This window comes from Dermacentor andersoni, chromosome 5 (assembly GCF_023375885.2).
Source record: "Dermacentor andersoni chromosome 5, qqDerAnde1_hic_scaffold, whole genome shotgun sequence".
Lineage (NCBI taxonomy): Eukaryota > Metazoa > Arthropoda > Arachnida > Ixodida > Ixodidae > Dermacentor > Dermacentor andersoni.
The window spans coordinates 57,028,170-57,045,561 of NC_092818.1; the positions used below are offsets into that span (position 1 = coordinate 57,028,170).

General features: G+C 42.1%; 1 protein-coding gene across 1 annotated transcript in view; it reads right to left on the reverse strand.

Moving 5' to 3' along the window:
- Positions 1-268: 268 nt before the first annotated feature.
- The window catches only part of LOC126530260 (uncharacterized), a 125,505-nt gene continuing 108,381 nt past the window's right edge, over positions 269-17,392 (reverse strand). Inside the window, exon 6 of the mRNA XM_055070223.1 lies at positions 269-363. Within this exon, the coding sequence (XP_054926198.1) occupies positions 303-363 (61 nt within the window). The 3' untranslated portion in view covers positions 269-302. The remainder of the gene's footprint in view (positions 364-17,392) is intronic.

Sequence of the window (17,392 nt, forward strand, 5' to 3'; positions counted from 1 at the left end):
ACTCGCCCAGCTTTCAGTTATGCGTTGATTTGGCTTGTTGACACATAATAAGGATGGCTTTTCGCTGGAGCGCAACTATTACAGGAACACAGATGAAGAACAAGCACTGTATAGCACTCTGTGTGCATTATGTTTTTTCTCTGCATTACACAGAACATCTTTAGCAAGACCCCACCGCTGCGTCGTTTGACCTTATCACCAAACACGAATCACGTTGAGCCTTGTTAAACCGCGTGGAAGAGAATGACTCTACAGGTGTAAGTAAGCGAAGTGGAAATTTATTGCTCGCACTTTTACACAAATCAATAGTAACGTTCGCCTTTCATGTATGGTCCCTGCTTCCTTGCGGCTTGCTCTTCTTGCCTGGAAAATGGAGAAGACGTAATGCTAACTGCAAGAATATGCGAGAGATAAATAACAGCAGTGGTTGCTTTATGTGAGTGCTAAAAAGGGATTGCACGAATAAAGAAGAAAAAAATAACTTTTAAAGTTTGCATAAGAGACGTCCTCTCCCATAGGGTTACTGTTACCTGAAGTCAAATAAAGCTTCATCTCTGTGTCTCTTGATATCTGTGGATTTGACCACGTTCAATGACCTTGCGTAAGCTTCTCACCTTTTACCACATGCCACCCACCTTTCAGTGTATCTCCCACTTCCCTTTAGTTTGTGAGAAATAGCAGGCTAGAGACGCTATCCAGGCAGACCTGTCCTCCTTTCTCTTCATTAAAATTTGCTGTTTCTCGTTCTTTTCAGCTTTTGAGGTGTCTCGTGCGAAATACAATATTTTTTTAGTTCCCATCTTTATTTACTGATAAACCATGCATTATAAAGATGCAAAAGCCACAGGAACGCGTAGCAATATAGTATAAGCGAGTGCAAATTATAATCCATTACATTATTCTTTGCTAGTATCTACAATCAAACGACATTGCAATAATTTTCTATATATGTCGAATACGAGGCTCGTTAGACTTTGCGCCAGGTTACCAAGCTCGGTGTGGGCAAGTCCGCTTTCATGTTTCGCCGGGCCAGCAGGTCACGTCCGGTTTTCTCCAGGACATCAAGGAGGCTATATAAAACATAGATTGGCCGCTGCCTACATAGCCAGCCACAAATAGCGCCGTCGTAACAAATGTTTCTCGCACTGAAAACTCACGCTGTGTGATTGCCATTCGAACTGTGAATAGCTTCAGTCACGCGATGCAGTAGTACATTTTATACATATATATTCTATCCATTCTTCGAAAGACCACTGCACTGCAGGACATGCATCGAGTTTCGACATGCAAGCAGTGTGTGCACGAAATTGACGGCCTGCTCTCGCTACTCCTCTCGCTGCACCACTCTGCAGGGTCGTAACCGTTTTGAACACCATGATGCATGTCCAAGGGAAGGTCCCCTTCATGAAGAATATATGAATATATTTAGGCAGATGGTGCAAGATCAATCTTCTCACCGAGAAGCTGCCGACATAGCTTGAAAACGACGCCAACAACGCTCCCGTCGCCGACGTTTATCAAATAACTACATCATCTATGATGCACAGGCCATGCATATGTCATTAGTGCCTTCTTTATCACCGAGACCAAGAAAACAAATGCCAAGGACAAAGGAGCCAAGTATAACGAAGCTGCGGAGGACCTGACTGCTGATTATTCTACTGTATTTGCAGGCAATTATCGATTCTATCGTGCGCAAGACGCCACGAAAGCGTCGAACACCTCATCCGTTCCCGAGAAGCTGCCAGAAAAAGATCAGCGGGTGGTCGTAATACTGCAGTGAGTGGTTTACATTATTCTCATTATTTCTACTAGGCCGCAGACGGCGTCAGCACGATGTACCTACATGTACTGGACGCCCTCGATGCACTGCTTGCGTGCCGTCAGTAGGCATCATACATCACTTGTCATCATTTCGAACAAAAGTGATAACTGTAACGATGTGCGCGTGAATACTTCTTACATCGGTACATTTTCATAAGTCGGACTCCAAGCTGTAGCTATAGCCTCTCAAGCTTGTTACACTAATTAGCTATGAATTCATCAATTCATCGACACACGGTGAACAAAATGTGGTCGTTTATGTCTGAAGAGCCCACGATTATGTTCCATCACTTCTATGACGTGTGAGGACCACAGCAAAGTGTTCAATAACATTAGCATTGACTTCACGTATGCCCTCCATCCGATGCATCACCATGCAAAGAACCAAAACCTAAAATCTACAAACCACCTTCCATAGACCTGAATGACCAACTCTTGTGTCGACATGATCCTCCAGGAAAGCAGCAACATCACTGTCCTTTCTCCTTCTCTTTCCTCTATTTATCTCTTCTCCCTTTCACCCTGTGCAGGCTAAACCAAAACCGAGCTCCTGTGTAGGCTGGCACATAAACCGAAACCGCGTCTGGTTTATCTCCCAGCCTTTCTTTTTTTCATCTTCTTTATATCTCTCTCCCTTAAAATATTTTATTCACTGAACAATACAAAAGAAATTTCACAAACCACCTTCCATAGACCTGAATGACCAACTCTTCTGTCGACATGATCCTCCAGTAAAGCAGCAACCTCACTGTCCTTTCTCCTTCTCTTTCCTCTATTTATCTCTTCTCCCCTTCACCCTGTGCAGGCTAAACCAAAACCGAACTCACTGAACAATACATCTTTATGTATTGATGACAATGACATCTTTAGGATGTCAGGCACATACCCTGACATCTTAAAGATCGCAAGAGTTTCTCCTATATATAAAACTGGCGACGTCAATGACCCTGGAAGCTATCGGCCTATCTCTGTGCTTAGCATAATAAATACTATATTTGAAAAGGTCATAGCGGCTCAACTGAAGCACTACCAAAACGAAAACAAGCTTCTAACAGATTCCCAACATGTATTTAGAGCCAATCGATCAACGTCATCAGCAGTGTTAGAACTAACCCAGAGTATATACACAGCTCTACACAAAAACGAGATCGCCGTAGGATTATATTTAGATTTAAAGAAAGCATTTGACAGGGTCCGTCATTCCATACTTCTAAAAAAATTACGAACTTATGGTTTTAGCGAAATTACACTGGACCTCTTTTCAAGCTACCTAAATGGTCGAAAACAATATGTAAAATTTGGCTCCTTTGTTTCCCAGTATACTATTATAGTTACAAGAGTTCCGCAAGGATCAGTTTTGGGGCCCATACTGTTCTCGCTATATTTAAATGACCTGCCAACAATACTAAAGTCATCAAAATCTATCATGTATGCTGACGATACCACGTTTTTATTTGCAGGTAAATCTCCTGGCGTATTGCAGAACACTATAAACAGCGAGTTATCCAACATATCAAAGTTGTTTGCATGTAATAAATTAACACTAAACAGAGATAAGACAAAATACATAGTATTCAACTCCCGTTATTCTAGGGGTGACACAATAAGCATGCAAATTCACCTTCTAGGTGAAGCAATAGAACAGCTCGACCACGTAAAATATTTAGGGGTATTTTAGGACTGCAACTTGAACTGGAGACCACATATATCTAGTATATGCGCGTAATTAGTTTCGGCTTGCTATTTATTATTAAAATGCAGGAAATACCTTGACCTTAGCGTACTTAAAGTTCTTTACTTTTACATATTTCACTGTCACATCACATACTGTTCTGAATCATGGTCTAGCACATATAAAACATACATAGATCCCGTCTTTTGGTTACAGAAAAGGGCCTTGCGCATTATGACATACACAAGCCCACATGATAATACTGACATGCTGTTCAGTCGTCTCGGTATATAACCATTATCTCTGGCATGCGAAATAAAAGTTGCCATTTTGATCGACAATATTTTACGTGGGAATCACTCATTATCACCAAGCCTCTTTATTACACCTAACCGCAATACAAGGGGTGCAACAAACATAAATTTGAACCTACCAATCACTCGTAACACGTATGGCCAACGACTACTTGAGTTTCATGGCGCCAAAATTTGGAACACAGTACCTCTTGAGGTAAAAATGGCCAACCATTTCTTGTCTGCTGTTAAAAAGCTATACCTATTAAAAAGTACGTGATTTTCCGTCGGTCTGGTTCTCCGGTTATTTCATACTGTGCAAGATTATTTCTTCATTAATTTATTCAGAAAGCCTAAACACTTCAGCACAGACCCTTGCAAATATGTTACTTCTACGTATAATATGCTATTTCGTTTTTTTTGTGTGTATGTGCATGTATTCTCCTGGCAGTTCTGTTTTATTACCAGCGATTGATATACACTGTTTTTCTTTTTTAATGGTTTTAATTGTATGTATCCACCTAACTGTATTAGGTTGTATCATTAAAAACTAGATATGCGCATGACATTGTAGCTGCTACTACATATATGACTATGGGCCTACACTAGCCTTTGGCTACAGGCCCAACAGTTCCTTTGTACAAATTCTTATCAATGAAAAATAAACTGAATTGGATTGAATTGAAAAATGACCAAATACACGAGACAGGTGGTGTAGTGAGGTCTTGTAACCCCATAAAAAGCAGCAAAAGCACTCAAATGGTAAAATTCTACTATACAAAGTATGCAGTAGATGTAAATGGTGTAAGAACTATTGTATGCGCTAACACTTGTAAGTTGTGAGGGCTTCTGACTGCAAATTTAGTTGCTGCTTGCAGATGTAGGTTGTCTTCCGCGTATTTTCTTGCGTAAGGAACGAGGAACAAAAGAAAAATGAATGAACTGGAACATAATTGTTGAGCAGCGTTGAGGAGAGTTTTGTTGCAGGTGGCCTTGTGAAATCATGCAAGAAATCATAAGGGAGAATATGTACTTTTTGAAAGAACTGTTTGGAAGCTTCGTAGCATCTATTATAACACCTGGAGGAACATTTTCTTCAGGATGCTAGTAAAAGACATGATTGAGAATACTGAGTCCTGGATATTTATTTTTATTTATATAGTTATGTACCTCAAAATACTTCTGTTGCTGGGCTTTAGATGAGGAATGGTTAACCGTACCTAGAAACAATTCAGCAACAGGAAAGAAACACTAAATACAAGAATGCAAAATATGAATAACAAATACGAACAAGTAATAAATACAACACATCTATCACTAAAATAAATAAATGTAGGTGTTATAATTGCAGTGTTCTTATCATTTCTCAGTTGAAGTCTACAGCTACGCGTGTCAATCTGGTTGCCTATCTTATGTTTTCTTACTTCGTTTCCCTTCCCCTCCTTCCTTAAGCTGTCTTTATATTCCGACGTGCACTGCAAATAAACGCCCCATTCTTCCAGCTTGTCAGCGTGTGTCTGCCTCGCCTGCGTCAAGCGCAGTGTCCGACTTACGATGTAACATTAGGTATGAGTAATATTTAGCGCATAAAAAAATGTTAGTTCACTTGATTTATACATATAAAGCTTTCGTTGCAGCTTCTTACAACCTCGAGAGATGGAGCAATGCATAACACTATTTAATAATGCCAGCCAGAACCGCTTTAAATTTTCAGGTTTGGTGTTGCTTGCAGCATTAACGGGTAACCTGTTCCAATCCTTTGCTGTTTGGACGAAAAATTAAGTCATATGGGCATAATAGGGACATATTAGGGTTGAACGGCCTTTTGCTGATTTATGCGAAGTGATAATGAGCAGGAGTGATGACGGTGGGGCTAATCGAAGAGTGATGAAATTTGTGAAAATTGGAAAGCCTCAAAATATTGCGGCGGCATGCATGACTGAGAAGTTCGGCCCGGGATTTTTGTGCTTTGACGCTAGTTAGATAAGAGTAATCTGAATAAGTGAACCTTGGAGCACGATTTTGGACCAATTCCAACATGTTTGAAAGAATAATCTGATGGCGGTCCCAAACTCCGTTAGCCTACTCGAGTTTAGGTCGTAGCAACGTTTGGTAAGCAGGCATTTTCACAGAGCGTGGGGTGTGATACCCGCTCCGGCGTAAATAATTATGGGAGACGACCATGTAAGATCACCAGATAGGTAGATGCCAAGATATTTATATGAGTGTAGTGATGATATTTAGGAACAGTAAATTGTGTAACCTGTCGTGGAATTCGACGACCGACGGTGGAAGGGCATGAGCGCAGTTTCCTTTGTGTTGAGAGCCATCAACCACATGTCACACCACTTTTCTACGTGATGTAGATCAGTTTGGAGCTTGGTAGAGTCAAGTTTTATTTAGCGCTAGATAACATAGTCATCGGTGAATATTCGAATATTAGGTGAGATATTATTGGAAAGATCATTTATATAAATTAGGCAGAGCAATGGACCCTGAGCCGTGCCCTGGGGATCGCCCGAGACAACCGGTGCGTTAGGATATCACGGTTGTTAGCCCACACAAACTATTCACGATTATTATGGAAATAACGCACTCAGTTTAAGACAAGGGGGTTAAGGTTTAAATGAGAGAGTTTAGAGAAGGCGTTGGTGAGCTGTTTTGTCAAAAGCGTTCTTAAAATCTAAAAAGAGTGCGTCGACGGGCGCGTTAACAGCTGATATCGGTAATTAACCGGCCTAGTTGGGCAAAACATGAGCGATGTTTAAAAATCCATGTCGGCAGAGATGAAAAAAAATACACATATTATAAATGGCATATTGTGTGAATAAATTATGTGCTCCATTATTTTTCAAGGGGCACTTGTAATCAATATGGGGCGATATATTTTTGGCGATGATTTGGGGCCGTTTTTGTGCATAGAAATTATTTTGCCACCGTTCCAGCCATGAGGTACAATGCCGGTCACAAGTGCTTGCTGGAAAACCTACGATAATTGAACGCCTCAATTGTATTTTGTATTTTTTAGGATCTTTGCCTTGATGCAATCGATTCCTGTTGACGATGTTAGTTTCAGGCACTCGAATATTCTTATTGTTTCGTTAGCTTCAAATGTTATGCCATGCATCTCATGGTGATCAGAGCAGGGATAAATGATCTGGGAGATCGCTTACAGGCTCATCAGTAAACACTGAAGCGATGGTAGAGTTTAGTGTTGCAGCAGCGTCCTCGTTTCGCATGGGAAAGTTGAGGTCATCAAATAGTGATATAGGAGGACAACATTTAGGATTAATAATTTGCCAGAATTGTTTACTGTTGTTTCGTAGTATAGCCGGTAAGGTGGACGATAGGAAGGAACGCTTAGTTTTGACACTAAGAGAGTCGAATTCCTTTTCAGTGACGCGATACCTACCCCATGCGGTAGGTGTGTTAGATTGTTCTGCAGAAACAAATAGCCTTTTCTTCTTGAATTTATGTCGCTTTAACGCGTTGTTAAACGATGGTGAATCTGGACGTTCTCTTACGGTGATGGTGAGGACGTATAAATCACCTACTTCTTTTTTTATATTTGAACAGGGACCAGTTCAATTCGACTGAACGTTGAGAAAAGACATTGATAAAATCTATAGAAAACTCGTTTTATTCTTTGTTAAGGGCGCCATAGTCACCTTTATGATAAAGCGTTATCGTCTTTGCTTGCTTTTCAATGCGTGTTGGGTCACAAGAATATGTATCGTGAAGCACTGCCTGGTCACTGAGACCAGGTAATGTGCGTGAGTGGTGGAATGTGATCGGGATGGGTTATGAGCTCGAGGTCTAGTATGCTGGGTGAATGTGCGCCTTCTCTTGTATTCTTCATGTGATTGCAGACAGAAGAATCCATCAGAAGATGGAAGAGGCCGTCTGAAGCCACGAAGATCTCTTTTCTAGAGCCCAATAAATGTTTTCCGATCCGATCCGATCATGACAAGCTGAGGTTGGTTAAAAATGAGGCATGTGTTAACAAAATCGCTTTCGATGAAAGGTTTCGACGCGGTGAGGGCTAGATGATTCCACGTTATTGATTGAAAATTGAAAACACCATCTAAGAGTAGCGCTGAGCGGTTGTGCAACACAAGCAGAGTAGGTAGCGCCTCATGAAATTGGTTGACGAAGGCAGTCAGCGTCCGGTGGTCGGTAACACGTGCCGATGATCAGAGGTGGGTGGAAAACTTGCGTATGTATGAAAATGATTTCTAGATCACTATGGTTAACAAGTTGTTAGCAGCGTAAGCTGTGGTGAGGTGCAATTAGGACGCCCCCACCTCACTTGTTAACGTGGTCGCGCCGAAACATGTCGAAGCCTGCTAAGCAAGAAGTCATCTGGAAATCATTAACGGAAGCATACAACCACGTTTCATTTAGTGCAACTATTTTGCTTTCTGTAGTGTCAATTAGGCTACACAAAGAATCAAGCTTAGGTAAGATACACCGAAAATTAGTGTAAAGGATAGGCACAGAGGTAATTTGTTTTCTTGAACGAGTGACAGCATTTAGCTACGGCTGACCCGCAACAATTTTCGAGAAGTGTGGTCGTACAAGAACGTCGAAGTGCCAATGCTTAGATTGTTGTAGCGTAGTTTGAAAGGTTTGCACTGTGCGCGTGCGAACTCGAGTAGTTGCTTACGGGCCATCCCAGAGTGGCTGGAGATTAGTCTTCGGAAATGCTGTATAGAGGGCCCTTCGGTTTTCTGGCACTTGATAGAAGAGTCAGCTTAAGCTGGACATGCGTAAATTTGACGACGACGACAGGTCTATTCTTATTTGGCTGGAAAGACCTAAGCCAATGTGCCTGTTCAATATCCGCTGACTGCAAGTGAATCTCGAGCTTCACAGCGCAAAGTTTAGTTACTAGTTTTTCGGATTGCTCCCAGGTCTTCCCAGTCGAGTCGTCAAGGCCAAAAAACACGAGGTTTAATCGGCGTGCCCTGTCTTTGGGATCATCCATTCTTGCGCTTAGACTAGCGATTTAGATTAGGTTAGTGATTTGTTAGGCCGGGAATACATTACTACGCATTACTAATTTTGCCAAGCCCGCATTGTTGCTTCGCTATTGCATTTGAACGTGCTCATGTTTTACTATCGTGACTAATACTATTAGGAGACGTAGAAGAAAACCAGGGATGTAACACCCGTACAGGCACAACAGAAACTTCCAAAGATGTGATGTAAGTTCTGGAAGAAATCAGGTGTGGCCAAATAGCTCTTCTTAACGAAATGAAGTCCGTTCGTTCTAAGCATCCGGAATATGATAAATGTTTTGTCGAGATCGCTGAAATTCTCCCTAAAATTGAAGACGATTGCTCATCCATCACGACAATGAAAGTACATGTAACTAATGTACAGGCTCACTCGGAAGAGAGCGCATAAAAATTGGTAGTTTAACCACAGGAACAGATGATCACGAAGACAGGGCATGCCAGTTGAACCTCGTGTTCTTTGGCCTTGATGACACGAGTCGGGAGACCTCGGAGCAATCCGAAAAACAAGTACCTAAACTGTGCGCTGGGAAGCTCTGCATTCACGTGCAGCCAGCGGATATTGAACCCGCATATCAGCTTGGGTCTTTCCAGCCAAATAAGAATAGACCTATCGCCGTCAAATGTACACATTTCAAACTTCAGGATACTCTTCTCTCAAGTGCCAGAAAACTGAAGGGCTCTTCATACAGCATTTCCAGCCACTCTGATGTACCGTAAGCAACTACTATGTGTACAACGTGATGTTTTCATGGCGATTTAACTGCGATAGCTTTTGCATGCGGACACGAAAGCACAAGATTATCCTTATTTTCTGAGTTGTGTATTTATTGTCTGTGAGCTGGCTGTGTCTCGTGAGAATGACAGCAGTAGCACTTACGCAATTAGGAATTGTGCCCAGTTTAGGTCCCGTTACGCTTGGAGAATTCAGTTTGGCATATTATACACGTTTCGTAGTGTGTTCAACTAGCACGTAAATGACACCTAAATACATGCCATTTACAATTGTGGTAAATAGGCTGATTCTACACTAAGTGACGGTTCAGGTATTTTTTTAACCATACCGGCCATGGTTGTGCTGTGAATAAAGCATGTCGCTGCTAAGCTCAAGGGTGCGGGATGAAATCTCTGCCTCTCTGGCCACGTTTCAATGGGGGCGAAACGAAGGAGTGTCCATGTCCCATGCACTGCGTGGGCAGTAAAGAACCCCAGGTGGACAAATTAGCTCCAGAATTCCCTACTGCTGCGTGCATCATGATCATATGGTGGTGTGGGAAAGTAAAATCCAAGAATGTTTTTCAACAAAGAGAAGAATGCCGGGGGTACGAGCTACCTAAACTTTGACTTTCCTAAAGCTCCCATCAACATTGAAAGGAGCTCGAGAAATATTGCTATCACCGTTGCCGCATTCAAGTGCTTGGACGTCGTGATACGTGTGGCAGCCTACAAGGCCTTCCAAGTATGTTAAGAGCTCGGGCCCTACTCCGTCGCGGCCAATTCAAATACATCTAAAACGCAAGAACGTTTTTCTGAGATAATCCCTGCACTGATATTAATGAAATACGTTCTATTTAGTTTAAAGTTAAATTCTAGTGACTGCTTAAAGCGAGATTTTGATTTAAGGCGTGACTTTTTCTAAAAGAATGTTTTGAAAATTCGACAGTTCGATAAAGAATAGAAGCAGGAAGTTTGCAAATTATGAGCCCTGCATCAAAATCTGATATCGCGGCTCTGTAAACTGCATCCACTAGATCGTTGAAAGCGGACAAATTTGATATGTCATATTATATCTTAGGTGAATTCGTTACGTTGTTTACAAGGCTTCTGCAAAAGCTGTATTTCCATATTCCTAAATTCTCTGACATTTATGTGTAACATATCAATTTTCTCCGATTGAAACGTACTATTAGATGAAATTCACAGAATTGTGATACCATTTTCAATGCTGTGTTACCAAGTTGTAAACTTGTTAGTTTCTTTTTCTCAATATTGTCAATTTTACCCAGTTTGTAATAAGGAACTGACGGAATAAATAAAAAGATGACAACCAGCCGTCACTGGATTTCAAGTTTTCCGTTTCAATGCAACAAACCTCGCCAAATTTGGTGCAGTGGCTGCTGAGAAAATCGAATTCTCCTTTTACATGTATTTAGATAGGAGCACCCGAACTAAAGCTTTCTCTTAAGAAAGTATTCAATAAATCCTTACATGAATGCAATCTACTAAAAATGAATGACATCGACGTCATCAAGACTATTGCTAGCGTGCTTCATACCGCAAAAAAAAATTATGATACGGCGCTCGGGCTTGTATTTAACAACGTTACGGGCGGTGACATGAGCAATGCACTGAATTAGGCGCATACCTGAAGGTCGAGCTTGTAGATTCTTTTGTTCATGTCGAACAGACTTCGCGCCAGGTAACGTTTTCTTCATTTCCATTTTTGTTCCATGTGGGCAAACAGCAAGCACAGGACACGGTTGACTTGAAAATGCTACCTTAGAATATGTCGTCGGACAGCTTCAAGAAATCGCACTGGAGCCTAGACTTTACCTTTATCGAATCGGTCTACATGCTTACTTTCAGAATATAGTTACAGAGAAACGGCCAACAAGAGAAAGAGCGCGCAGTCACAGTGTTTTCCTCCAAAGCTATTCCTTCTCCTGCTTGAACCTAATTGGCCTGGAGTGTACACTCAATAAAGAAAAACAACCTCCGAGGCTACCCCTATCGCAAACAACCTGGGCCAGGCTGCGCTACTGTAAGAGTGCTGCCCAGCAGAGGCTATCTGGTTGAATGTTAAGCACTATCCCAGGAGATGCAGTGGAACGTTAAGCGTTGCACATGTTTTTGACGTTACCCTCTTCGTGCGAAGCTTCCCACTGTCTCCTTCAGGCTAAAGCACTTTGACAAGTCAAAATTATGGCTAGACAAATGAAGTGGCACCAATCTTTCTCTAGTACACAGCACACCATACTTTAATCAAGTTGTTCCTGCAGCGCCACTATTGCCAGCGGCCACCACTCTTGACAAGTTTTCAGATGAACATGTGCCAGCGAGAGAAATATCGCAACAAAAAATTTCGCAACAATAAGTCGTGGGTCGGCCATTCAATCTCGACGACTGAGAGTCCTCAGCTACTGTAACACCGATTGTGCTACGCGAAATCCAAAACTAGGGAACATTCTACGGCACAACCATCACTAATTCAGGTCACTCGTTTAACTAGTACCAACAAGTTAGCAAAATTAACCGGCAGAAGACGACAGTCATGCCCGCTGATCACAGTTAATACTTCATCAAAGGGACCGCTTATGTTTGGTTTAAGGCACACGAAAATATTTGAACCGTTGGACAACGTGCAAGCAGAAATGGCACGTACCCTTTGAAATCTAGTTGGGCGCCAAGCAAACCAGCAAAAGAAGCTCCCCTTGCAAAAAATTCTTGAAAGGTTATTGAAATATTATTGTTCAACGTCAACAAATGACATTGAAAGAACATTGGGGAATTGTTGAAACATCATTGAGAAAATTGTTGAGAAGTGTTGACAATTGGCTCACGACATTTCTTTGAAACGTCAGTGGGGTCTCTCAATTTAAAAGATCATGGCGTATTGTTGAAACTATGATGTATTTCAATGTGGAAACCCCATTGAAGCATTCTTGTAGATTTGTCGCGTCTCAAAATTCAAAGCCCATTCAGGTATTGTTAAAATGTGTTGTTTAGTCAATATTGAAAACCCGTTGAAGAATTGTTGCAGATCTGTTGAGCCTCAACATTGAAGGTCCTTAGATATATTGTTGCAGCTCTGTTCAAAGTCAACACTCAAATTAAGGTGAAGGCCCTTTATGCACCAGTGTGTATTTAGCGGTGTTTAAAACCACTTTTCTTCAAAAGCGGCTTAGCTATGTTGTTTTGCACAGAATTATCTTTGATGTCACGTTGATATGTTTGCTGTGAAAGGATAGCGGTAAAATTTAAATACAGGCGCTATTCTATTGCAGGCCTCTGTCACCCTGGGTTCAAAATCATGCTCCCACATTGCTTGTAATAAAACATATTGTAAAGCTGCTAGCAGTACTGTTATGCCACTTTTTCAATTTTCAGAGGGAATGGTCCTTCACGAAATCAAGAGTGCTGAATGGATGCAAACAAAAACCATTTTTCCAGGCGAAGTGTTTATTTGTAACCAACTATCTGTGCAAATGTACAACTATTTGTAGTTTGAGAACATCAGAAACTTCTTTAAAATATTGTAAAGGACAAACTTCTTGCAGCTTGACACCACAAGAAAATTTAGCACTGACAGATTTAGTCTGTGTGACCCTCAAGTAAAACGCATTTCCCTAAAGAAATAAATCTTAAAAAATAAATATATAAATAAATAAATGTATGACAGACTGACTTGACTGTAAATAAGAACACTCAGAAAAAGGAACTTGCTTTCTGTAGGTAGCGAGTGGTACCATAACCATGGCACGATTTGCTTAAGCCCACATCACTCACTGAGGCACTGATATGAAGGGTGGTTATCATTAAGTTTCATGAAATTTAATAAGGACTGGCTGTTACAGCTAACATAATTCTAGATACAGAGTGCCAAACATTATTTGCATAAAAAATCAAGACGCCATTTTCAGCTAATTATGAAAACTCAGTTCCTAATATATTTTTTTACGAATTATAGCCGTAGTTTTACAAGGTGTACGCACCTGGAAGGAATTTTGAGAATGACACCAGTAACGAGACACATGCCATCAAACTGGCTGTAGAAATGCACTGTTGTCGCCTTTACTTCTTTTTAACAAAACGCACTGTTAGGTTTTGAAGCACAAAGGTAACTGGAATGCCCATGTATATCATCTCACATTTATGGAAAAACCACAAAACTGGTGTCATCCTCGAAATTAATTTCACGTGAATACTTCTTTAAACTCACTCGCTACAATTCGCAAACTGCAATATGTGCCGTGATATTATCAGTGAATTAGTGAAATTGCGAGAATCAGTTGAACGTGTTTCCATTTCATGTATTAGTAATGTCCAGCTCTGAATAATCCCGATCAAGAACAAGAATTATGTTACCTGGCACAGGCAACTTGAAAATAAAAATCTGTAAAACGGAAAAAGGATCACTCTGTACAATCCTTATTTGTTCGTTGAATGGTGTGTACCAATTTCAGTAAACCTTATCCACTTTTGAAACATGGCCATTGCAATAAGTGATGCTTATGGGAGCAGCTTATTATGCTGTATTGCTGTTGCATGATCCAGTTGTTTTCTGCCATGATAAAGCTCCTGCGCAGGTCATTCCATATTAAGCGACTAATTCATATTGACTGCTTCAGATATTTATATGAAAAGAACACAGGAGTTAGTGATTTGCTGCAATACTACAGAATTGCTCCTTGTACGAGTTCCATTTCAATTTTGTTCACTACCACAGCAAAAATAATGAAAGAATTAAAAAAAAATCTGGTTTCATGCAAAGATGAAAGGAACCTGCCATTACCGGATAGTTTTTGTTTAATTTTAAATTTAAGCCGACTTATACCTAATAATTTTTACTCATCTATTTTAGATAGCTCTAAATCATTTTTACGAAGTTATGTAAAATGCAGTTTTTACTGAGCAACTCTGACAATGGCACGATTCAATTGCGTGTGTGTCATTCCATGCTGAATCGACCGGCGTTTTTTCGACACCACAGATATAGCTGAACACAATGCCATATGTTTACAGAAGTTCAATACTTCATACCCACTTTTATTTATTTTGCCAAATATTTTGTAGCATTTTGGTGACAGTTTAGTTTTCCGGCTCCGCTCAGCTAGAGGACATCAATCAGCATTCTTCTTCAAACACACATTGTATTTATCGAGGCCTTCAAATGGTGTGCATCGAAATACGGTGAAGTGATGGAACTGCCAAAATGGCCAATTTTTCAAATATTTGAATATTTCACGTGCTTCTGGCACCGGCAAAAGTGAGTAAAGTCGCAATACGTTATTTTGTTCGCAACTAAACATTCAAAACACAGAAATTAAATACAGAATGGTAGGCCAGGTGACATAGTATAGCAGGAAAATATTTGAAGCTCTGAAGGTTGAGCTGATCGCCTGTAAAGAAACTGTAAAATTCTAATCTTTTGCAAGAAACTTCATGTTGAAGGTAAAAAGAGCTTTGGTAGCTGGCCAAAAAAATGTGTGATACATTACTGGATAGGTCTAGGTGTCTGCTATGCATGTGTGAAGTTTAAAAAGAAGGTATTATATTTAAATGCGAAAAAATTCTTTTTTGAATTTTTGTCAGCACTGACTTTTCTCGGATGTGTGCGCAAGTTTGCCGGCCGGGAATGCAGACGACAAAGCTGGCTTTGTCTAAAACACAGATCACGGAGAATCGGTGTTGGGGTCTGCATGTTATTGCGAAGAGACGCATGCTCTAACGCAATGAGGCTTGTCGTTGGTGTGGGCCAGGTAATTTATACAACTATTGCACATAAAATATCAATACGTGTTAAATTCTTGAGGGAGTCCTGCAGTGCTAAAAAATATGTTTCATGCAGTTTACAAAAGGAAATATCTGCTATTATACAGACAGTAAATCCAGAAATAGTGCTGATATTGTTCATACAAAGCATTTTAAAGGGCATGTCGCACTGCAATGCCATGTGACCTACAGGGTGCAGGACACCTTGTGCCCTGCTCCTGGGAATCCATTGACGATGCAACTAGAAAACATCTTCATAATTAAAACTGAAAACCTACACAAGTATAAACAAATTCTTGGGGTGTTGCGTGTTATCACTGTTTCAGAGCCGGAACATTCTCATCTATAAAAGTCATATGTGCCGTGTTCAGTTTGGCTTGGGCAGACGTTGGCGACCACTTTTCGCGCTCATGTTAAAAAATACGAGTCGAGACTGCGGCGCTTCACGTCACCTGCCCTCATAATGATAAAGAAGGCAGTCACAGTTTCTTGAGTAGCTTTTGTGGCTAATTATATTGCTACGAAACAGCCACCACAGTGTGGCTGCACTGAAGAGGAGGAAGACGATGTGGACCCGCTTGATATAGCGTCGCCATTTTGGCCTTCCGTTAGCTTCCTCTAAATAAATTGTATATAGCATTGCGCTAAAGCTACACGTAACATTACTTTGGTGGAGGTGGACGTTCCCCGTACCCGTCATGGAGCTTCGCAGCGGTCGCAACGGCGACAGTGCAACTTCGGCTCCTGCTGGCGACACTTCATCTACACAACCGTCTCCACCTACAGCCCCGACCTACGTCGCCGTTACCCCCCCTCGGGATCCTGGTATTTTCAACGGAGTCGGCAGTCCTGATGTTGATGACTGGCTCTGCTTATACGAACGTGTCAGCACCAGTCACAGGTGGGATCCGGCTATTATGCTTGCGAACGTTCTTTTCTACCTCGACGGAACTCCACTTGCATGGTTCCAGACTCACGAAGAGGACATTTCGAGCTGGGATCTGTTCAAAGAGAAGCTCCGCGACCTTTCTGGCAATCCGTTCGGTCGCCAAGTCAATGCCAAAAAAGCCCTTGCCACACGTGTACAGACGTCGACCGAGTCCTACCTGTCATACATTCTTGACGTCTTGGCCCTTTGTGCCAAGGCTGACCCGACCATGTCTGAGGACGAGAAGGGTAATCACGTCCTCAAAGGCATTGCTGACGACGCCTTTAATTTACTGGTATTTACGAACGTCACCAGCATCGATACGATTCTCAAGGAATGCCGCCGTCTCGAACATGCTAAAAGCCGCCGGGTATCCCAGCACATCACGCGACTTCCCAACACAGCTGCTACGTCATCCTGTGACGACCTCTTCCACCAGCCGTCGCGATGTGACAACTTGACCCGCATCATTCGTCGTGAGGTCTAAGCGGCACAACCGGCGGCCCCTTCGTTCCCGTCACCTGATCATTCTCCGGTGGCAATCTCCTTGATACTGGCCGTCGTCCGCCAAGAGTTGTCCAACGTCAGCCTGCAGTCCATTCGTTCCGTAGGCTCGGAACCTCTCTCTCTCCACGTATGTCCCCACCGCGCTCTTCTTACTCTTATGGACAGCGCAACCCCTCCGAATGGTGAACGGTGGACGACAAGCCGATCTGTTTTAACTGTCGATGCATTGGACATGTCGCTCGCCACTGCCGCAGCCGCTGGACTTCTCCGACGCGCTATTCTCCTGATTACCACCCTCGCCCCTCTAGCGCATCCTTTTCCTACGCCCCTTCTATGCCAGCTCCATCATCTGACCCTGCGACACCTTTGACACGACCCCGCTACTCCCGCTCACCTTCTCCCTCCCGTCGTCAATCTCGTTCGCCCCGGTCACGCCGTGCTCCTTCTCCAACCTACTCGCCGCACCCCCGACCGGAATACTAGATAGTGCAGCTTCTGGAGGTGAAGCTGCAACGACGACATTGGCACGAAATCCTCGCTTCACATTACCCACGAACAAGAATCTTTTGGACGTTCTCGTCGACAATGTTCCTGTGTGCGCGTTGATTGACACCGGGGCGCATGTGTCCATTATGAGTGCTGCTCTTCGCCGTCGGCT